At 35.4% G+C, this 25,504-nt stretch overlaps 1 protein-coding gene across 3 annotated transcripts in view; it reads right to left on the bottom strand.

The window, feature by feature from the left end:
* The window catches only part of VPS50 (VPS50 subunit of EARP/GARPII complex), a 136,817-nt gene that overhangs the window by 79,595 nt on the left and 31,718 nt on the right, over nucleotides 1-25,504 (bottom strand). For all 3 annotated transcript variants that reach the window (XR_003006182.1, XR_003006181.1, XM_024767129.1), the window contains exons 10-12: nucleotides 16,640-16,682; nucleotides 15,147-15,245; nucleotides 13,360-13,500 (exon numbers count right to left, since the gene is read on the bottom strand). Coding sequence is in view for 1 of the 3 variants with exons in the window: in XM_024767129.1 (XP_024622897.1) it covers nucleotides 13,360-13,500; nucleotides 15,147-15,245; nucleotides 16,640-16,682 (283 nt within the window). In the remaining 2 variants the exon portion in view is untranslated. The remainder of the gene's footprint in view (nucleotides 1-13,359; nucleotides 13,501-15,146; nucleotides 15,246-16,639; nucleotides 16,683-25,504) is intronic.

The following is a 25,504-nucleotide window of genomic DNA, read 5'->3' on the forward strand; positions in this document are numbered from 1 at the left end:
AGAGATTGACACAAATATTTCTGCATATTTATGCCATAATTTGGGGTAACTTTTTATGTCGACTTTCCCTGTTTACTATTATAATTACTACCTTTACAATGAACCAGTCTTGCTTTTTTCCTTGGTTTATTTTTACCACATCATTACAACTGACATAGCTCTCATACCACACACATGTAATGAAAACCGATAATGATGCACAAGGTCAGGAAAAAGCTAAAAGCAGAGGACAAAGAAAAGCAAAAATCACAAAAACATTCTGGGCTGCAACTCAAAAATCATTCACCGGAATAAAGGTACTCTTCTACAAACTTTCATAAACTCAACTTTGCATAAATTTGTGTTTATATTATGCAAATAAAGTTAATCTAATTATATCCCAACCTATCTTTCTGACAGATAAAAGGAAGGCAGTACTAGTCTTATTGTTCCCAAAGAAAAATTATAACTATACAAATAATTGTGCTATAGCCCACCAATTAACTTTTATAATACTTGCCACAGTTTAACAAACCAGAAAATTGAATTGGAACTACTACCTTCTATTCTCCACCCAACCACTGTCTAGCTATATCATTTGCCTATTTATTCAAGGAAAAGGAGGTTCTTTACTGTGTTACCTCTTGACTATTTACTAAACTTTAATGGGTTTGGATGAGATTATACACACAGAAATGTTTATAGGAAATTTTTTTCAGAAAACGTTGAAATTATATAATGAAATTATACCAAGCTTTTTCTCACCAAACTTACTCAAGTGTAAATAATTCACAAATCTAGCTAGGCCAATGCCCACGTCTAAAAGTCTCCCAAACTTATCTTCAAATATGTTCATATGTACAAACATAAGACTATGATGTACTGAGCAAGATGATTCTTACCTAAATTTATATTCTAAAATAGAAACAAATGTATAGATTCATTACACTAAATACACAGAAAGTAAATAGTTTATGAAAAAAGGCAAGGTGGGATAGATATATAGTTTTTAATAGATTTAAGCCAAAATGTGTTCATCTCTGTACTTGAAGACTATGCTGACAAAGAGTCATTTCATGCAAATCAAAACTACAATGAGATATCATCTCACACCAGTCAGAATATACAGGGAGTATCAGCTCAGTGCTTTGTGACCGCCTGGAGGGGTGGGATAGGGAGGGTGGGAGGGAGGGAGACACAAGATGGAAGAGATATGGGAACATATGTATATGTATAACTGATTCACTTTGTTATAAAGCAGAAACTAACACACCTTTGTAAAGCAATTATACTCCAATAAAGATGTAAAAAAAAAAAAGTCATTTCATTTTAAAGTTGGACTCCAGAAACCACTTTCCCCTATACTGTGCAATCAACTAGTATCAATTCTCAAAGCAACAAATGCTTCTGATGCCTTTAATACCTTATCACTAAAATCATTCATAACTAGTGCTCTCTCGTTAATTTATAAAAATCACCTCCAAATTTCAAATAGAGAAACTTATTACACAGACATGAGTGAACCATAACTATAACAAGACAGATTCAAAGAAACCAACAAATAAGCAAATAATTGTATAAGTAGTCAAAAAATAAAAGGCAGGCCAAGAAGAGAATCTGAGTTTCTGAATTACAACTTCCACTTAGACATCAATCCTTCTTCACACCAGCAGAGCATAACAGAAAGAGAACGAGACAAGAAATTGGAAGCCCTGCATCCCAGCCAGCACCAATTCTACAACTTACCAGTCACATGCCTTTAGATAGTAAACCACTCTGGGTATCTTAGGTTCACCTTTAATGAAACAGTGTTAGAGATTCCTGGATCTGCTACCTCTTCATTGGTTTAATCCATTCCCTTATTACTAGATACCTAACACTGTAACTCAGTTTGAGTCCCAATTAACAGGTGATTCATTTAGTATAAAACCAGGAATACCAAGGCAGAGGAGTGCCATATAGCAATTCCAGTTGAGTGTTCTTACCACATAGCAATGATAGCAACGAAAGCCTTGAATTAAGCAATTTAGAAAATATTCACACAGTGACACACCCCAAAGAACTAAATAGCATGTCTTAAAATTTTTTTAAGAATATATGGGAAATAGAGGGCTTCCCTGGTGGCGCAGTGGTTGGGAGTCCACCTGCAGATGCAGGGGACACGGGTTTGTGCCCCGGTCCGGGAAGATCCCACATGCGGTGGAGCGGCTGCGCCTGGGGACCATGGCCGCTGGGCCCGCGCGTCCGGAGCCTGTTGCTCCGCGGCGGGAGAGGCCACAGCAGTGAGAGGCCTGCATACCGCAAAAAAAAAAAAAGAATATATGGGAAATAGAAATTTACTTATCAAACATTTCTCTGTGTTCCAGAGCTATTTTCCATTTCCATTCTAAAGCTAGTAGTACCAATTTATTCAGGAAAGGTTGAGAGGTGAAAAGAAAAGAGGAAAAAGGTGTAGTATTTCAGAACTATCAAAAATCATGCAGAAAAGAAGGAATATTTTAAGTAACCTAGTTTTTTTTTTTTTGTAACTCACAACCTCCATACAGATAACATACATGTCTAGTAACCAGTGATCACAGGTAACAAATATCCTGGGGGGTCAGGATTTAGAGAAGATTCACAAATCCAGATGTTACAATGCAAAAAGCTCAACACAGCATTACAACTAACCTTCACTATTCAAACATCAAAAGTCACTCCTTAATCAAATCTTGATGAACACTTTCACAGAATCCACAGATCTGATTTCCAATCTCATCACTATCAGTTAAGAGTAAAACTTTGTACCTCCCATCTCTACTATTAACCATCCCAACCAACCTACCTGGTCAAAATTAAAATTATGAAGTTAGCTTGTTAAAACCAGCAACATCTCAGCCTTAATTATAAATAATAAATTTAATAAGAATCTAGAGGCCATTTTCACAGAACAGTGTAAATCCAGAAATGAATATATGCAGCCTTTTCAAACCTGAAGCACACAATGAAAAAAATGTCACCTTTTGAAAGTTGCTTCGGTGCAAAGTGGTAAATATGGAAAAAAGAGGCCGCTAAATTTAGCCTTTTAGTTCACATTAATTTACTTTTTTTTTGTTTTGTTTGTTTGTTTGTTTTGCAGTACACGGGCCTCTCACTGTTGTGGCCTCTCCCGTTGTGAAGCACAGGCTCCAGACGCGCAGGCTCAGCGGCCATGGCTCACCGGCCCAGCCGCTCCGCGGCATGTGGGATCCCCCCAGACCGGGGCACGAACCCGTGTCCCCTGCATCAGCAGGCGGACTCTCAACCACTGCGCCACCAGGGAAGCCCTAATTTACTTTTATACCCATCAGAAACCTCTATTACCAATTACCTCCAAAAATTTCAGGAAGATGATTTTTTTATATTAAAACATCAAAATAAAAATTCTTAGGGGTATCCTTAAAGTATTATTATGCTCTTGTTTCACTTTGATTTTCACTCTAATCACATCCTGACAAACATAAAGGGAGCAGATGTTTGCCATCCTCTCAGAGATTTAAAACTCGTAGTGCTGCCATCCCCACCCCCATCCAAACACACACACACACACACACACACACACACACACACACACACTCACTAATAGATGGATTTCAAAGAAAACAACTAAGGCTTATCAGCATCTTTAGATGAATGCTATTAGCACAGTGAGCTCACATCACCAGAAGCTGCTGGAAAGGACTACTGTTTAGCTGGGAGGTTTCTGGAAATATGTTGCAGGTCAAAACAGCACTAGGCCCAGGGAGCTAAAAATATCTCTGGGAAGGCTGAACTCTGGACCTAAATAAGTGGCTGGGCCAAGCAATTACAAGATCTCTCCAACCTCTAATTACTTCTGTAAGGACCAAGCTGTACAAAATATGAATAGCTTAGGTACTTTCTAATCACTGGAAATCAGAGTGGTGCTCGGTATAGTGAACTGGATGGCACATATTTGGGCATGGGTCCCAACTCTGTGACTTACTTGGTCATGACTCCAGCATTTCACTTCATATATCTAATGCCAAGGGATAAAGCAAATAACCTAGAGTCTCTCTGAAGCTTTAAAAACTATGACTCTCCATAGGTAAAACATGCATATGCTATAGCAAAACTTTCCTTATACTAAACTAGATTCATTCATAATTTAAAAACATGAAGTCCGAGCCAAAACAATCAGAGAAGAAAAAGAAATAAAAGGAATCCAAGTCAGAAAACAAGAAGTAAACTGTCACTGTTTGCAGATGACATGATACTATACATAAAAAAATCATAAAGATGCCACCAGAAAACTACTGGTGCTGATCAATGAATTTGGTAAAGCTGTAGGATACAAGATTAATGCATGAAATCTCTTGCATTCTTACACACTAACAACGAAAGATCAGAAAGAGAAATTAAGGAAACAATTCCACTTATCAGTGCAACAAAAAGAATAAAATACCTAGGAATAAACCTACCTAAGGAGGCAAAAGACTTGTATGCAGAAAACAAGTAAGATAATGTAAGATAATGATGAAAGAAATCAAAGATGACACAAAGATGGAGAGATAAACCATGTTCTTAGACTGGAAGAATCAATATTGTGAAAATGACTAAAACACCCAAAGCAAGCTACAGATTCAATGCAATCCCTACCAAATTACCAATGGCACTTTTCACAGAATTAGAACAAAAATTTTTTTAAGTTTTATGGAAACACAAAAGACCCTGAAGAGCCAAAGCAATTTTGAGAAAGAAAAACAGAACTGGAGGAATCAGGCTGCCTGACTCCAGACTAAACTACAAAGCTACAGTAATCAAGACAGTATGTATGGTACTGGCACAAAAACAGAAATATAGATCAATGAAACAGGATAGAAAGCCCAGAGATAAACCCACGCACCTATGGTCAACTAACCTAAGACAAAAGAGGCAAGGATATACAATGGAGAAAAGACAGTCTCTTCAATAAGTGGTGCTGGGAAAACTGGACAGCTACATGTAAAAGAATGAAATCAGAACACTTCCTAACACCATACACAAAAATAATCTCAAAATGGATTAGAGACCTAAATGTAAGGCCAGACACTATAAAACTCTTAGAGGAAAACATAGGCAGAACACTCTATGACATAAATCACAGCAAGATCCTTTCTGACCTCCTAGAGAAATGGAATTAAAAACAAAACTAAACAAATGGGACCTAATGAAACTTCAAAGCTTTTGCACAGCAAAGGAAACCATAAACAAGACGAAAAGACAACCTTCAAAATGGGAGAAAATATTTGCAAACAAACCAACGGACAAAGGATTAATCTCCAAAATATATAAACAGCTCATGCAGCTCAATATTTAAAAAACAAACAACCCAATCCAAAAATGGGCAGAAGACCTAAATAGACATTTCTCCAAAGAAGACCAACAGATGGCCAAGAAGCACATGAAAAGCTGCTCAACATCACTATTAGAGAAATGCAAATCAAAACTACAATGAGGTATCACCTCAAACCAGTCAGAATGGCCATCATCAAAAAATCTACAAACACCAAATGCTGGAGAGGGTGTGGAGAAAAGGGAACCCTCTTGCACTGTTGGTGGGAATGTAAATTGATACAGCCACTGTGGAGAACAGTATGGAGGTTCCTTAAAAAACTAAAAATAGAACTACCATACAACACAGCAATCCCACTCCTGGGCATATACCCAGAGAAAACTGTAATTCCAAAAGATACACGCACCCCATGTTCACTGCAGCACTATTTACAATAGCCAGGACATGGAAGCAACCTAAATGTCCAACAACAGAGGAATGGATAAAGAAGATGTGGTACGTATATACATTGGAATATTACTCAGCCATAAAAAGGAACAAAATTGTGCTATTTGCAGAGACATGGATAGACCTAGAGTCTGTCATACAGAGTTAAGTCAGTCAGAAAGAGAAAAACAAATACTGTATACTAACGCATATATGTGGAATCTAGAAAAATGGTACAGATGAACCTATTTGCAAAGCTGAAATGGAGACACAGACGTAGAGAACAAATGTATGGACACCAAGGAGGGATGTGGGGAGTGGGATGAACTGGGAGATTGGGACTGACATATATACACTACTATGTATAAAATAGATAACTAATGAGAACAGACTGTATAGCACAGGGAACTCTACTCAGTGCTCTGTGGTGACCTTAATGGGAAGGAAATCCAAAAAAGAGGGGATATATGTATACATATAGCTGATTCACTTTGCTGTACAGCAGAAACTAACACAACATTGTAAAAAACAAAACAAAACAAAAAACACAACAACACAAACATCTTGGTGAAAAAAGTCATTCTCATCTCCCAGGCATTTTATCATTAATACTAAATATGTATTTACACATGAAGACATATGTAATATGTATGGTATGAACGATGCCAACTTGGAACTAAGTAACTAGCACCCTCTAAATTGTGAAATACACAGAAGGGGGCTCCTTTACTACCATCCTCAGTTTTGTCTAATTGCTGCTAAATGGCCTTAATCAAATGGAAAGCTTAATACTATAAAACAAGCAAAGCTTGTGTTATCAGAATATATAATTTATCTTTCAAAGTTTCAAGTAATAAAATGCTGTGAAACCCTATGCTAAGATTATCACCAAAAATGGGCAGTATTTAAATGTAAAAAGACCAATTAAGAATATGGTTTCTTGGCAGGTTTTGAGAATGGCTTTTACCAGTAAATTATTTTGTTTCTGCTGGTAGCTGTGTACCACGTCTTAAAAATAGGTTGGCTCTTTAACATTTACCCCCATCCTACACACACACACACACACACACATAAAATCACCCAGCAGTCTAAGTTACATTGATAGTTTTAAGGGTTCATAGACTTGGGCATCACATCTGAGCCACTTACAAGTGACTAGAAAACCCCTTCACTTCCAGCCAAGAGAGGGAAAGCTGGTTACTCAGATAACATCAGCCCAAAGCATGTTCTCCATAGGCACTCATTAGTTCCAGCGTATGGCAGAAACCACCAAATCATCATACTTGGTTGAATCCAGTTAAACCAAGCCAGACAACCTACTGTTCCTTTCACTTGCCCTATGCTCTTCTTTCATGCCATTGCTCAGGATATTTCCTCTGTATCCCTGTACTCAGCCACATACATCATGCTTCTTGAAATCCAAAACCAACTCAAAACTTGAAGGCTCCTCTTTTGCCTCCTTAAACCCTTAAAGAACTGTGTTGATCCCATTGACACTACTGTATATGTTGTTTGAACTTTTCTTATTCTACCTCTGATCATAATTAATATGACCTTACTAGGTTTCAAACTCTTTATAACCATATTTACCCTTGCTGAGCTGAACCCATTACTTGACTGATTAACAAAAGCTGGGTAATGACAAGGGAAACTGGTTTACACTAAGTCAGAGCACTAAGAAAGTGGAATCTTGCATCTTCTACCAGCATCCATGAAACAGTAACAGGCTAGCTTGTTAATCTGCAAGTAGGATAAAATTTCAGACCCTTCACAGTTCTTGACAATCCAAAGAGTAAATGGCAGGGAAAAAGGAAGAGACGGATAAACTTTCCTTATCTTTTGATCATTAAGTTTTGAATATTTAAAATTACCAAAACTTATTTTTTATTTTACCTTAAATATTTAGAAACCAATATATAACTCTTATATTTAAAAAATATATATAACTCATATAAAAAATTAGCTGGGTGCTACTATATAAGTGATAAGAATGTGACATCTGAATTCTTAGAGTATGTTAAAACTGATCTGATAAAACAATCAAGTAAATAGCATTATTCCTCCAACTGAAAATGTTTCTCTAGTAAGAAAGGAAACGTCCACTCACCTATCCAACCAAATCAACCAAATTAACCTCAACAATCAATTAAATGTCCCTGTTTAATTTCCTTCACATGCTAAATATGCTTGAGTGACAAGCTACATAAATTAGTATTGATATGCTACCTTCTGGTATCTGACAATTAAGCTATTAAACATAAAATAATCAGCATTCATGTGCACAGGAAAAAGGATAAAAGCAGACACTACTGATGAGGAGCATAAGTTGAAACACACTTTCTAGAGGGCAATTTTGGAAATATAAACCAAAGCCTTTGGCAATGCAATTTTATTTTTCATTATTTATCCTAAAGAAATAATTAATGATGTGTGCAAAGATTTAGCTTTAACAATATTTACTACAGGGCTTCCCTGATGGTGCAGTGGTTGAGAGTCCGCCTGCCGATGCAGGGGACACGGGTTTGTGCCCCGGTCCGGGAAGATCCCACATGCCGCGGAGCGGCTGGGCCCATGAGCCATGGCCACTGAGCCTGCACGTCCGGAGCCTGTGCTCCGGAACGGGAGAGGCCACAACAGTGAGAGGCCCGTGTACCGCAAAAAAAAAAAAAAAAAAATTTTACTACAGTGTTATTTATATTATTTCCAACTTTTGTCATTATGAACATCAAAGAATAAGAAACTGGTTAATCAATCCACAGGATCTCTTACAATGAAGTACTATCAAGCCACTAAAAGGTATGTGCATAGCATATTTACTGAAATGAAAAATTGTTTATAAAGCAGCAAGTGGAAAAAAATGTTCTAAATCTCTGTGTACAGCATAATCCTACTTTAAAAAGCTATTTGCTTATATACACATTAAAAGAACCAGCTCTGCATACAGAAATATTATTTTTTATTTTCTTCCTTTGCTTATCTGTATTTTCCTACAATCAGTGTTTTAGGTGTATAATTTAAAATACATGTATTTTAAGAGTAAATAGATTAATTAATGATTGCTGAATTTGAGCGACTACTTATATAATCAGTATTCTAACTCCATAAAGACTGTGAGTGATATAAAAACATATAAAGGACTAGTTTAAGAAGTCAGAAAACAGAAAAAGGATAAGGAGGCAGTTAATTCTACAGAAAACCCAAAACAAGATGGTTACTACAAATGAACATTACATTTAGCACTGAAATTCCTGGCAGCTTATCATCATAGAGAGTCTGTATACTCTAATGCTATTTGATAAGAGAAAATATATTAATCCTTCACAACAGAAAGTGCCCTGAGAATTTAAGAACAGAAATAGCTTTTTGTCTCAAAAGAGGAAATTTCTCTAGGCTCTTATATGAACATCAAAATAAACTATACCTTCAACAGAGATCTTACTAAAAATATTTATTGACCCTCAAACTGCCACTGAATTACAATTCAATATCAAGAGGTAGTATTTATAAGCATCAAAAATTTAAAAACTAGAAGAATGGAACATTTGATGAGCCTTTAGTTGGTCTTTCTATGATGTATGCATGTAAAAAACCTGTAAAAGTACATGGCATGGAGAAAGTGCTCAATGTTGGTTTTCTTTCCCTCTCACTTAATCAAATCCGAAAATTGATTAAGTCAACACTGCACAAGTTAGAGACGAAGAGGTCAATCCAATATATTTAAGAAACATTTACTAAACACCTCCAATGTGCCAAAAGGAGAAAATACATATTGAAATTATTTCAGAAAGCTTTTTCTAAAAGAAACATTACATTTTCCCCCAAAGTATTATTACATTATCAAGTTCATTTCAAAAACAGAACTCAGGGGCTTCCCTCGTGGCGCAGTGGTTGAGAATCCGCCTGCCGATGCAGGGGGCATGGGTTCGTGCCCCGGGCCAGGAGGATCCTGCGCGCCGCGGAGCGGCTGGGCCCATGGGCCATGGCCACTGAGCCTGCGCGTGCAGGGCCTGTGCTCCACGATGGGAGAGGCCACAGCAGTGAGAGGCCCGCGTGCCGCAAAAAAAAAAAACCAGAACTCAAAACTCATTAAAAGCATTTTGAAATGAACAGCTGAAAAATGGTTGAGAACACTGCAGCCAGCTTAGTCAGCTCTATTATCATAAAATTAATCAACAGTATCCTAATTAACATCTTGAAATAAGCTCCCAAGGGAAACCCATCAGCCTGCCAAAAAAAAAATGTTAAAAAAACATTTTTTTTAAAAAAACTGATGCATACTTCATAAACTTTCAAAAAACCTACAAAATGTTTCTCTACGAGGTCACTAAATAAAGAGCTTCCACTTGGTGTCTTTAAATCTCTCCACAAACTGGTGTGAACATGTAGGGTACATCAATGTATTGATAAACGCAATCACAAAGAGGCTTTTTAATCAGATAAAATAACCACTATGCCCCTTTACATTGGCCCTTGCCAGAAATGAGATTTAATTCTCATTTGAAACTTTTGCTTCTAAGGAGTAGTCCTTTACTTGTGCTTCAAGATAATGTACATATTTTTTAAAAGAGCCTAAATTACTGATCTAAAAACTCTTAAGTCGATACATTCAAGAAAAAACAGGAAACTAGACAAAGATAAACTATAAAAAGAAAAATTGTGCCTTTAATTAAATCACTTAGAAATTACAGTTTAGTAAAGAAAGTACATTCAGTTACAAAATGACTTCAAAAAGTTCAAAGTCAACCAAACTTTTAAACTTAGAGCAATGGTGACAGAACACAAATGGCAGACACTTCATAACGGGACAGTATGCTGCTGGCCTTAAGAACGCTGAAGTTCTCGGTTTACCAGAGAAAATAAAAAACAGAACACTAATTTTGCCCCAGGTTTCTTTGTAAAGGAATGTCCAAAAAGATGGAAAAAAAGGGAGTTCAATTTCATTCTAGCCCATTTAGTAATAGACTGACATCTGTCAGTGGTTTAAAACAATACTGTGGGGCTTCCCTGGTGGCACAGTGGTTAAGAATCTGCCTGCCAGTGCAGGGGACATGGGTTCGAGCCCTGGTCCAGGAAGATCCCACATGCCACAGAGAAACTAAGCCCTTGTGCCTCAACTACTGAGCCTACGCTCTAGAGCCCGCGAGCCACAACTACTGAAGCCCGTGTGCCTAGAGCCCGTGCTCCGCAGCAAGAGAAGCCACCGCAACGTGAAGCCCGCACACCGCAACAAAGAGTAGGCCCCGCTCACTGCAACTAGAATAAGCCCACGCACAGCAACGAAGACCCAACACAGCCAAAAATAAATTTATATTAAAAAACTTTATAAAATAATACTGTGAATAAGAACAAGCAGATGATTATCTCTTTTCATTTCCAATCTCTTTCCATTTAAAGGAAACAAAATGTTCCCCTGTTTACAGAAACACTATCCTTCTATCAACTCTGATCAGTATACTATTTCATTTATTTCAATCTTTTTTTATTTTAGCTTCTGTGATTATTACTCATAACCATTATCACTGTTTTCAAGTGCTCAGCAAACGGACAGAAAGGCTACTATAACCAGACCCTGTGCTGAGTAGAGGGGATCAACAGTAAGATCCGTTGCCACATTCCATAAGGCAGAGGGCCTGGTCTTTTCAAAAATGGGATGCCATGAAAAATATAAGAAGGGGAAGTGATTGTCTAAAATAAAAGACATGGACATATATATACACACCAAATGTAAAATAGATAGCTAGTGGGAAGCAGCCGCATAGCACAGGTAGATCAGCTCTGTGCTTTGTGACCACCTAAAGGGGTGGGATAGGGAGGGTGGAAGGGAGACTCGAGAGGGAGGAGATATGGGGATATATGTATATGTATAGCTGATTCAGTTTGTTATACAGCAGAAACTAACACAGCATTGTGAAGCAATTTATACTCCAATAAAGATGTTAAAAAATAAAAATAAAAGAATAAAAATAAAAGAGCTAAACTGATAAACTACCATATATAAAATAACATACCATATATAACTACCATATATAAAATAAACTACCATATATAAAATAACAAGGTTCTACTGTACAGCACAGGGAACTATATTCAATAGCCTGTGATAAACCACAATGGGAAAAAATACGAAAAAGAACATATATACGTATAACTGAATCACTTCTCTGTGCAGCAGAAATTTTAAATCAACTATACTTCAACACAAAATTTTAAATCACTTATTTCAATTTTTAACATTATATTTAAACTTTTATCTACGATTAAGGACTTCCTTCAAAATACTGCTACTATACAGAGAAAACCAACTGCCCAAATGCCTCGGCTCTTCCTTCTCACTTCCAAAATCTGCCAGTCAACACCATGCACATATATCCTGAGGGCTCTGTTGTTTCTTTCTTACCTGACACTCGGTTGCCACATGTGCTCCTACACCAGTATTTCATCAATTATTATCAGTTAATTTTAATTAGGGCAAAAATGATTCCCAATTGCCATATATTGAAAAATTAAGAATTGTACATCCTAATACAAGGCTCCTTCACAAATCACCTCACTTGCCTGAGTTATGCCATTCCAGATCCTTGATATGTGTTCTCACCAGGAAAACATATTTAAGTTTCCTTCCATCAGCTTATTGATTGAACATCTAAGGCTTCCTTCCATTTTTCCTCTACTGAGCTAACCACTTTAATTTACAGAACTCAGTTACTAAAAGTCCACATCTTTTCATCAAACTAAATAAATAAATCTGATATGAGATAATCTCTTCCTAATCTTACCTGGTTTAAATAGGTCAAATATAACTCAATACTATAAAACAAATTAAAACCTACTTAGGCTTATAAGAGATATTCACATCCCTGTCTGCCAGTAACAGCACTGACTTAAATACTTCCAAGAAGCCTGAGGTAATTTCTAAACGTCCTTAATTTTTTATCAGGAATAGTGCCAAAGAAAGTGGGCCACCTTAAAATGCATCATATTCTTCATCTCATTATTCAGCTCCTCTAAGTCTGTTCTTTCAACATTAAAGAACCTAACATACCTAATTCTGTTAATAAGTATCAAACAGAATTCATGCTTTACCAGGCTTCCTTTAAAAGCAAATAGCACCCCCATTCTCCTAGAGGTTCATCATTCTCTTTCCCTCACACTGCATCAATCCATCAGCAAGAACAATTCGAAAGGAGAACCCAACTCAGTTCACTTCGCACCTGTGGATTATATTACCTACAGACCTATGTATCTTTAAGAATGAAAAAGAAAAATTGGTTACAGATGCTGACAGAAGCAACATTTATACACATGAAAAGACTGATTGAAAGTATGTAAGGAAAATCAGCAAAGATGATTGCTTTAAAGCACCCTAGATGCTCACAGAAGAGAGTTAAGACCCTGAGACAGAGGGGTACAAGAAGCTATAAGAGGGGAGAGAGTCCATTTAGAAGCAACCGCACTCCACAGATCTGTACCATCTCATCAACCTTTACTCTTTATGTGACTGAATCTTCCAGTTTCTCTATGAGGAAAAGAATAATATGGGAGAAAAACTGTTTGCAAACATATCTTCAAATAGTAGGCTCTAAAATAAATGAAATATAAACTTAAAAACTAAAATAGATATGAATAATTAAGTTATGACATACCGTACAGAGATCCTTATATTGCAGCTTTTGGAATTTTGTATCTGTGTTTCCTGCACATAGTTCCACATAACCAAGAACAACTTGAAACACAGTATTATGAATGGCTTGGGTGAAGTGCATATGAAGTTGATCCATTGCTGTCTATGGAAAGAAAAAACATACAACATAATCTCATATTATTAAAATAAATTTCAACAGATTTTAAAAACACAGGAAAAAATCTTTACCAATTTTAGCTACAGCACGAATAACTATTATACACAGAATTATAAGTGTTGATTATTTGCAAATAAGCCTGCAAATAACCAGAACATCATACCACTAAAAATAAACCTGAATTATGAACACTGCTCTGTTGCTCTGTATTTATCACTGGTACCCATCCTACCTTTTCCCAAACATGTCATGCATAATCACACCTTTGGATGCCTTCTGCCATCATTCCTTTACATTGTTCAGGATACTCAATGGTCATCTTCTCCGAGAAGCCTTTCCTGACTATCCTATATAAATCAGTACTTTGCATCACTCTATCCACTTACACTAATTTATTTCTTTAATGTTGGTCCCCCTCACTAGAAAGTAAGATACATGAGGGCCTATATCCAGGTGCCTGGAGCAATGCACATAGTAGGTACCCATAAATATTTAATGAGTAAAAGAATTCATCTAATGGGGGAAATCAGAAGTTATAGTTGTATTTTCAAAGGTCTTTAAACATGTCCCTCGAAATTACCAAATGTCTTCCTTCTAGTATTTTTCCCTAGGTATAGCTTCAGATATAAAAACTAATAAAGTACAATAAATAACCAAACTTCTTTATTCTTATTATAAAATGTAAATAGAGTTTAAATAGTTTGGTAAAGTCTTCAATTTCCTTCTAAGACAAGAGACCATTTAAGGGAAGAAAACATTTACACCTATCATGTTTGGATGTTCTCTAGAAAAATGTATAATCCTATATTTGCAGAAGATATAATTAATTTTCAAACTGTGGCCTCTACTTCAAATTTTTCAAGGAAGCTCTTGAGAAGTAAGAGTATGTAAAGCCATGCATCATGGGAGCAGTGAGGACATTCTGAGGATAATAGAATCCTTTGAAAAATCTGATAAATGCAACGGACCTGTTTTACAACAAATGTACATAATGCACAAAAGTTTACATACCACTTTGAGGGAGTCACGATGGCTCATCTAGGAACCATGAGGCTCCAAATTTAGAAGTTCTTATTCGGGACCAAGAGTTGAGGTAAAAAAGACTACAATTCTCTCCCACTGAATTATCTCATAATATACTTTTAAAAAAACCTACATAGAATGGTGAAAATATTAAACTTGAGAAACACTTCATAGTTTAAAACAGACTTCTGTAATGGTTTTTTTTGTTTCTCTTTTTTTGCGGTACGCGGGCCTCTCACTGTTGTGGTCTCTCCCGTTGCAGAGCACAGGCTCCGGACGCGCAGGCTCAGCGGCCATGGCTCACAGGCCCAGCCACTCTGCGGCATGTGGGATCTTCCCGGACCGGGGCACGAACCCGCGTCCCCTGCATCGGCAGGCGGACTCTCAACCACTGCGCCACCAGGGAAGCCCCTGTAATGTTTTAATCACACTACACACACTCTGAGCCTATGAGATCATGTTATTATTGTTAATACAACATAAAAATTTACTTTGTTAAATGAAACTTTTTAAGCACTCTATATTAATAATAATATTCAAACTTAAGCAATCATGAAGATCAACAGATTCCTGATTAAGAAAAAAGAAAACATCCTTTCAAAACTAACCTGTGTTTTTCCAAGAAGTCGATAAGCTTGTTGAACCTTGGTATAATGGTTAATGTCAAAATTCTTGCAGATTTTGGACAGAGCAACATCCAACTGTTCCTGTATAATTAAAAGAGGAGGCAAGAGGTGGTTAAGGAATTATATTTTCAAGGTAGTAAGAAGAAAATATTAAGTAAAACTAATTTTTCACTTTTAACTAATATCTAAACACATTTACTATTACACTGGATTTAATAGTCAAAAACAAATTTAAATAAAAATATAAATAAATTATAATTCTTATTACCAGCTATACTCAAGTTTATTGAGATGTTATTAATATATGAGTTTTTAAAAAAACATGCCTAGTGTCTCAAGGGACACAAAATAATTATCATAGTCTCTAAAGGAATTTTAGTTTTAAATTTTACTTAACTATGTTTCCTCCAGCATCTGCTAAAATCTTACAATTATATGAACTGAGTTTGTAGGACTACTGAAAAATAAAACAATCCTTCTGTAAATCACTGAAAAGCAATGATAATTTTCAAGAAAACTACACTGACCTTAAAAGTACATACCTCAAGGTACTGCCCTTTCATATCTAAATGTACCAACTTTGTTTATGGGTTTCTATCTCAATGATTTCATTTTAAGATAAATATTATTCTGTACTTATACAGAAAATTATAAGAATGAAAGAAACTGAGCTTTGAAAGAAAGTCCTCATTAAAATTTTCACGTGATTATTTACTTAAGGGATTTTCAAAGCAGTTCTATTTATGTTTATCAAATAAACTGTCATTCTTACAATTAGGAAATAATTGCATTTATGATCAAAAACTACTTTCACAAAAGTCATTTGAAAGTCTACCCTCAACTTTTCTAAGTACTCTCATCAGGAAAACAATAAAATAAAGTATCAGAAGAAACCAAATAATTCTTATTAAGTTTGTTTAAATGAACACTCTGCTTTGCAAAGATTCTGAGGAAAGAGATGAACTCTGAATAAATGTAGGAGGAAAAGGCTTTATGCTCACAATGACATAGCTTTTCCTTTCCAGTTTCTACATATTTGATGAATTGTATGAGATATTATTATGAGGTTTAGGAATTTAGGAGGGTTATCAGCAGCCAATAATCATTCTTAAATAAACTCACTTAACTAAAATGGAGTAGCAGTTGATAATCAAAAAATAATTAATACATGGTTAAGTATTTTGCCTATAGTTTACATGAGAACACACCTATGACTAACAGTTTAGGGATCTTGCTGGATATGGTAATATTTTCAAATACTCTTTTCAGATCCCACAATTCCTAAAGTATTATTGAGAGTACAAGTAAATTACCATTAACTTGACCATGCACAGATATTCCAAATGAAAAACACAAAGTATAGTGATGTAGAAACACTGATAATAACATGAAAGTCAAAACATAAGATGCATCTATGCTATTCAAAAACCTCTGAAAAGAAAAAGTCATTTAACTTAATATATAATTCTTCTTACCTCAATTTGCTCTAAAGTATCTTGCAGCTTTGAATTCAGTTCACTATTAAATAAAACAGAAATAGGTGTGTCAATCTTTAAAAGAGACAAACTGAATAATTAAATGCACAGATCAATAGTATGAGCAGTAAGTTGTGCTGCTGATCCTACAGACAGTACAAAAAGGCAAGAAAAATAAATAAAAGGAAAAGAATTAGAAAGGAAGAAACAGAAGAGTCATCACTAGCTGCAACAGGATTGTGTGGGCAGAAAATCCTGAAGAATCTATAGATAAAACTAAGAATTTAAGAATTAAATACTGATAGCAAGTTTTAAAGATAATAAGTTTAATATAGATGAAAAGTAAAATGTCAAAAATAAAATTAATCTCTATATATTAGAAACAAAGAATTAGACAATGAAATTTTTAAAAATACAATTTCAAAAACCAAATACCTGGGAATAAATCAAATAAAAAATATACAATACAAAGTACAGCTAAAATAAAGATGACAACTACATAGAGGTATATACCATGTAAACAGACTAAAACCTTCAATATTGTTGATATCAGTTCTCACCAAAATGATCTCTAATTCTAATCAAAATCCCAGAAGGCTTTTTAATGTAGAAACTGACAAGCCGTTTCTAAAATTTATGTGGAAACTCAAAGGGCTAAGACCAGTCAAGAATACTGTGAAGAACAATGCTGTAAGACATACACTAAAATAGGTTAAGGCTTATTATAAAGTTACAGCAATAAGATAGTGTGGTACTTATTATAAGGATAAACAGAACAACAGAACAGAATAAAAACAAAGGGTAAAAGCCTTAAACAGATACTTGACAAAGGAGATATCCCATTGGCCAATAAAACATATAAATATGCACTCCATCAGGCATTCAGGAAATGCAAATTAAAACTGCAATAAGATACTATAACAAACGACCAGAATGGCTAAAAATATTTTTAAAAAATTAAAAATGACATCAACAAATGTTGGCAAGGATGTAGAAAAGGAACACGCAATTCAATCCTGGAGGAGGGGAAAACTGATAGCACCTTTTGGGAAACTGTTAACACCTAAAACTCAACACACAAATACTCTATGTCCCAGAAGTCCTAGATATGTATCTTTCATAAGTGCATACACAGTCCTTGCAGCATTATTTGTAATAGGCAAAATGAAGCAACTCAATTGTCTGTGAACAATTAAATGGGTAAAGTGAGATATATTTATGATGAAATACTATAGCAATGAAAATATACTACCTGAATCTCAAAAACATAATATTGGACAAAAAGAAGTCAGTTTGTATGAACGGAATCATACAGTATGTACTTTTTAAAGTTCAAAACAGGCAAAACTAACGTTAGTGACAGAAGCCAGAACACTGGTTACCTTGGGAAAATAATGACTGGAATGGGGCATGAAGGAAGTTTCTGGGGTATTAGAAATGTTCTAGTTCTGTTTCTGTTTCTGGGAGGTAATTACACAATTATGTTCACTTTGTAAAAATATATTGAAAAAAAAAATATATTGAGTTATACACTTAGAATATGTGATTGAATCTGATTTTTTTCCCCTTTAATTCTCCCTAGGTCAGTTTTTTAAAACACTGATATTATTTGAATTATAATATCCCAATATTAAAAAAGACCTGTGGTATCTAACAAAATAAATACAATTTTAGAGAAAACATTTTTAACAAAAGAGGTTAAGGCAAAACTAAAATAAAACAGTAAGAACAAGTGGAAGATATAGTTTAATACACCAAAATTATACAAGGTTTTTTACAACTGTCATCTGATTATAAATGTGACTCTCAAAGTCCTAGCAGCCAAAACCAATAGGGAAGCCCAGAGTACACAATTCAGTGTCCAGAATATCAAAACACACCGGTAACTCAAGAGAAAAAACAAAACAAAGAGAAAAAAAATCACTTTTGTTGGCATTAAGTGAGAGAGAAAATTTTGCCAGTCTTGATAAAGAGGATAGCAATATTTTATCTCCTAAGGAACAACACCCTTGGTAACAGCCTTACAGAATATACAATATGGATTCATGGACTCCTTGTCTTTGCTTCTTATAGAGCCTTTTAATGCAAACTGAGGAGATAACACCAAAGTGGTTTGATAGAGAGACAAACACAAATGCAAAGCAATTTGTCAGAAAAGTAAAACCAATAATAATACAAGTACCCAGTTTCTGATGGTCGCAAAGATAAACATCCAGAAACATAAAGGAAGACCATTTTCTACAAATATTATTTATCATAAGCATGCTTTTGCTTAAGGTTGAGAATTGAAGATTATATTCTCCAGTAAACACTGAGAATGAACAAATCTTCAGGATTTGACAATCAACAGTGTAGGATTAATACCTTATTTTAAAAATTGGGGTCTCTAACCAGGATTTATGCCTGAAAAATAGCCACAGACATAAATATAGGTTAAGGAAATACCTGTAGGCAGGAGTGAGATTTTCCTTAAAAAAATGATTCTGAGAATTTCTGTCCGAAAAAGAATAAATGAATGAATAAAAAAAGGAATGAGAGCTAAAGGCTTCAAAATAATACCTCTAAAAGGATAGCCATGATAGCACCTTAGCACTTAGAATTAAATAATTCCTCATTCCACCCAATTAAAAAAAAAAAAATCAGTATCAACTCCCAGAGTTGTTCCTTCTCCCATGTTCTCTTTTGATTCATATGACTACCACCCATTCAATCCAAGCTGGAAATTCCAAAGTCATCTTTAATTCTTCTCTCTCTTCATATATACTGGTAATCAGACCCTGATGATTCTACCATTTCAGTATTTCTCATATCCACCTATGCTTCTCCTTTATCAAGTTTGTGGTCTAAATCAAGTATTATCACTCAATAACCTCCTAATGAATCTCTGCAGACAACACACACATCCCACCCTTCAACTCATACATCCATTTATTTGACAAACACCATCGACCTGCATACCAAACATTGTACAACAAACTCCAAAAAGCTTTCAGGGACAGCTCTGAGCAGGGGTCTAACTCCAGACTGGATTTGGTCAACATTCTGTTTGATTTGGCAGAAGCATCATTTTCAATAGCTTGTATGTGAAAGGCTTTAGGCAAGGCCCAACAGTCCTGCAGACCTGACCATTTCCTGCTGTCATCTGGCAGCTTCACATATATGTTACCTGCCTGGTCCCTAAAGACATCTGAGTTTGCAGTTCCTAAGTAAAGCAGAAATAAAAATCACATTAATCCACTGCTTTAAAATGTTTGATGGCTCCCGATTAAACCAAGGATAAAGCCCCAAATTAGCATGGCACATAAGACTTAACAATTGACGTGAAAAATTAACTTCCCATTCACTTTTCAGTGCTTATACAGTTGACCCTTGAACAACAGGGATTGGAACTGCACCGGTCGACTTATAAGGGGATATTTTTCAATAGTAAATACTACAGTACTACATAATCCTCAGTTGGTTGAATCCTCAGAAGCAGAATCACAGACTCAGAGTATAATTTATAACTATATAAGTTATACATGGATTTTCGACTGAGCTGAGGGTTAGCGCCCTTCACCCCTACATTGTTCAAGGGTCAACTGTATTTTAGTCATATGGACTATGTGCAACTCCCCAAACAAACCCCAGACTTTCACACCCTCTGTTCTTACATATAATGTTCACAATAACTATAAAGTACATTCTCCTTTTCTCACTTGGGCCCAAATGTCCATCTATCTTCCAAATGTCATCTTTTCTCAGAAGTCTTCCTCTGCTGACTGTTCCCTTAAGTTTCACAATGCTCTGCTTACAGCACCCTGAATTATAGTAAAGAAATATCTGTGACTATCTGTCAGAGCAGACTGTGGCTTATTCCCCAGTGACGCCCCAGGACTAACTAAACTCACTGCCTGACTCAGAGCAGGTAATAAATATCTGCAAAGTCAAATTTGCACTTTAAACAAAAAATGACAAAAATTTACCATCATTCTTTCAGCCCCCATTTTCTACTTCAATTAAAAAAAAAAACTACAGAGATAAAAAAAAAAAAGAGAATGTTTTAGAAGAAAAAGAGTCAGACTAGACTCTGGGTCTACAGGTGCCTTAGTGAAAGAAAACGAGATAAGCAGAGTGGAAGCTGGTTCCACTCCTCTATCACAGAGGGCTCAGTTCACCTAAGGCTGAAGCTAGAGACACAGATATGGAGAGGCAAGAACACGCAGAATAATAAATATCAGAACTGGTAAACATATTCTCTCAGGGAATATTGTGAGTTTGAAGAAAAAAGGAATACCTATAAACTACTTCATAGGCAAGAGTAATGATTTTTTCAGCTTCGCAATTGAAAAAAATGGGCTTTAGAGTTTATTTACAATGTTATTATAAATCTAGATGTTTTTATTGCTTCTATTATTTATGATTAAAATGATTTTATAGTCTATATATTAAGAGTTAATGCAAACATCGTAATGTAAATAGTATGCAGAAATTTTTAAATATAAAATTTATAAATCAAACATTTTGGTCTTATTAAAAATGCTCTCAAAATCTACAACTGTAGTTTGATAACAGTTTGCTACTAATTAAAGATACATATGTAAAAATGTGATTAACGAGTGGACATATTAAATGTACAGCCTTTAAAGAAACCCTTAGCCATCATTTAGAAACCTGAATTCCAGTTATTTCAGTCAATTAATCAAAGTATGTAAAAAGGACCTATTCATAAACATTTGGATAAATAAAAGCTACATTACAGTCAAAAAAATTACCAGTTGTAAGATGAAAGGCTAAAAGCTATTAAAGGCTATCTGCAAGTGAATGGAATGAATCAAACAATTTTGGGGTGGCTTTTTTTTTTTTTTTTTTGTGGTACGCGGGCCTCTCACTGTTGTGGCCTCTCCCGTTGCGGAGCACAGGCTCCGGACACGCAGGCTCAGTAGCCATGGCTCACGGGCCTAGCCGCTCCGCGGCATGTAGGATCCTCCCGGACCGGGGCACAAACCCACGTTCCCTGCATCGGCAGGTAACTCTCAACCACTGCGCCACCAGGTAAGCCCCTGGGGTGGCATTTTTATAATCACTATAGAAAATATGAAAGATAACATCCATAAATAATTAAAAGTTTTCTTTTAAATAACTGATCTGGACACACACTTGCAAAATGCATATAAATCAAAATTTTGTACAAAGTTGACTTGCTGAAAGACAAGATAGTATGAAAGTAATTAGCCTCTTAATGATCTTTCCCTGTTCTGTTATTAAGCCATGTGATTTAAGACAAGTCTCTTAATAACTCTGGGCATCAGTTTCCTATGCAAAAGTGGGCTGGATCTAAAAGGTTGCTTCTAGCTCTCAAGTTTCAAGATTCCATTATATGCTGAACACCAGTTACCCAATTACTACATCTTTATATATGGTTCAGTAGAGTGCTAAAACTTCTGAAATACACGTAAGTAAAATACACTGTTCAGAAATCCCTGACCTAACCCAGAATACTATCATTCACCACAGAGAAAGCCTAGAGTCCATTACTAAGGACACTAAAAATGTTCACAACATCTCCAAACTTTATGAAATGTAATTCCAGAGCAGATGTCAGGCTGAGGAACCAAATCTAGCCAACTGGCTATGTTGAAACACAGCCATATGTATTTGCTTACATATCATCTAAGGCAGCTCTTGGTCTTCAAGGGCAGAGCCAAATAGTTGCAACCAAGACCTATGGCCTACAAAGCTTAAAATATTTATTATCTGGCCCTTTAAAGACAAAGGCGCTCTGCCAACCCTGTGCTAGAGCTCAGCAGAAGACCTTTTAGTTGGTCAATTGATCAAAGTTAAAACAAGAATATTTATGTGTACTGAATATTTTAACTAAAATTGTATAAATGTACTTCATTCACCCATTTCTGATTTCGAGCCAAGGTCTTGTCTTTTCATTTGACTGGAGTTTTAAATTCTTAGTCTCATATGAGCCAAATGACTAGTAAGTTGTCTGTAATTTCAAGTTTCAGTTTCTCAAAAGTGAAACAGGAGCTTAAAAACAAATGCAAAACAATCCAAATGTCAGATCACACTGCTACCTTATATGCCCCAATTTTTTATGAGTTGTTTCATCTACAAAAAATTCAAAAGGAAATTTATTTTTAACAATATGTTCTGTTTTTACAATGCATTCAACTTACTTTCAAAAATTGTGTTTCATCTCAGTTTATTTACTTAAACAACATAAATACAGTAACAAACACAACTGGCAGAAATAGGTTTTAGGAAAAAATACAATTAACTCTAGTAAGAATATAACTCAGATACTGGAGCAGAATAATATAAATTGGCCAATTAGCCATGAGTCCCACTACACATAACAGCTATCACACTGGTAGACAGTCTAGCATAGTTGTGGTTTAAGAACAACAAGCTCTGCAACCCAACAGATCTAAGTTTAAATCCTGGCTTTGCCACTTATTTTACAGAGCATCGACATCCTCATCTATAAAAGAGAGACAATAACAACACCTCTGAGGAATATTTTGTTAATGCTAAATAAGAAAAAGTAAGGAAAATGACAAGTACAGCGCTTGACACATAGTAAAGGCCAAAATTTTTTAAGTATTATTATACCATCATCATTATCACCATCATCAGGATTCAATATTTTAAAGCTGAAAAATAAAGCTTTAGTGAGAAAACCTTATTAAAATATAATTTAGAATTACTGTATAGTCAGTGCTGCCTTAGCTAATGGTGCCTAGCTTCCACTCCCACTCCTATAAATGTCAGTATTTCCCATTCCTGCTGGGGTTTGGGAAGTGAGCCATTCACAGCTTGAACATCTCTGATGGCTTCTGTTTATGCACTCTGTGCTGTTAACTGGCGTATTATCCCACAGTCTGCCTGTTAACTGCCTGTTATTACAAATTCCTAGAGAAATAAATTTCAAGAGTTCTTGGTATAACAAGTAACATAACATCTCATGCAGTTAAGCATTAAATAATACTTCATTCTTGTCTCATCATCTAGGAGTAAAGAGTGACACAGGACTTTTCTAGACAGGTGAAAATTTATAACTTCAAGTAGAAAAAAAATCCTAAAAATTCTAAAGGAAAGACACTATGGTGGAATGAGAATGGGAGTAGCATCTGACTTTGTCCTACAAAACGGAAGGCTGGAATAGACAGCTGAGCAATGCCTTCCATTTTCTAAGGAAAAAAATAATTTTTCTTTCAATTGTGTATGGACTAAATTAAGGTCATTTCAAAATCTGAACACTTACACCCATGTATCCCATATCAAAAAAAATAATTTTCAGAGCGGTAACTATAACAACACAGGACAAATACACAAAAAAGGAATATTACAAAGAAATGATAGCAGCCGAGTCATACCAAAAAGGTGAAAAATGTTCAACAGAAATAGAAAGACACTAATGGATTTTGATTTTCGTTCAGAGACAAAGGATTAATTTTCCTTTTTTATAAGTCCAATCACTCAGTTCTGCAGATAACATTTAAATAAACATAATATAGTAAATATGATTTCTATTAGGTTAGTTTTTTTAGAAGTAACCTGTTAGAAAACGCACAGATTTAATTATAGTTGTGAAAAGAATATAAACATTATAAACTTGACCAAGTAAAAATAAGAGTTTCACTAACAAAACTTGGAAGATGGAGAAGCAAATAGAAGGAAAATGTATACCAAACACCTATCTCTTATTTATTTTTATTATGGGGAGTAAACAGTCAGAGCATCAACAACTACCTACAGTGATAAATCAGGAAAAAGATATTCTCATGTAGTTAAATTACAGTGAAATCTATTAGGAAAAAAATTAATAAGCTGTAAAAACAGTTTATACTAGGTAGTAGGAAAGGGAATGATGGGTGGGCACAAAGAAAAACCTTTACCTTTTAAGACGTTTTGTTCAAGTATTATGTTTTGTGTAGATTTCACTTTAATTTTAAATGGCACTGTGTAGGGGAGGAAGCCAGAGGAAAAGAAGTTAAGATAAAACATAAGGAATGCAGGTGGTGTCCAAATAGCATGGTATCAATAACTCAGCCCAAGCCAATCAAGCAACAGGGACTTCAGATCTACATATGGGTGTAGCTAAGCAGGCCTGGTGATCCTGCACAAACACTCACTGCTCAACACTGCTCCCGGTAAGGTTCCTGCACTCCCCCTGCCTGAGTCTAGAGAAAGAGAGCAGGTACTGCTTGCTAAGCTGAAATCAAGGGCAACAGGGGAAGAATAGTCCCTAGTACTGCTGTATTTGTACCTAAAAGCTGTGCTCATTATTCTGTGATTTAAAGTTCTAAAACCTGCAGTTTTCTTTCAACTGCCAAGATCATCTTCAGAGAAAAAAATAAAAGGATATTTTAAAGATTAAGAGAAATTAAATCCATCTGTGTATGTTAAAATGTAGTACTCAACAAACTAGTTCAGTTGGTACACAAACTTTTCAGAGCATAATCCAGCATGCTCTCAGGTACATTCCAGTAGTTTCTTTCAAATGAAATTTTAAAAAATAAAGTTCTGACTTTTAATAACTTTTCTTGAAACTAATTTAGATAAATGTCAAGTGATAAATTAAATGCTTCATTCAGACGTATTTTAACATAAACACACTGATTCTTATTCCCAGTAAATCCCAACTATATAACTCTCTGTCAATCAACTCAAGAAATGTCAAATAATGTAAAAATGGACCCTGTCAGTTATCAAAGTGAACAAAACTGGTGTTACAGTATCTTTTACTAAAGATGCTTGAAACACAGCACATCTCAAGGAAGACACAAGGTATTGAAGAGCTACCAGTTTTCTTTCATTTTTCAATTAACTGGGTATACCAAATTGCTTGGTACTTCATGTATTAAACTACAT

The sequence above is a fragment of the Neophocaena asiaeorientalis genome, unplaced genomic scaffold, assembly GCF_003031525.2.
Source record: "Neophocaena asiaeorientalis asiaeorientalis breed wild unplaced genomic scaffold, Neophocaena_asiaeorientalis_V1.1 scaffold70, whole genome shotgun sequence".
In the NCBI taxonomy this organism is placed as follows: Eukaryota; Metazoa; Chordata; class Mammalia; order Artiodactyla; family Phocoenidae; genus Neophocaena; species Neophocaena asiaeorientalis.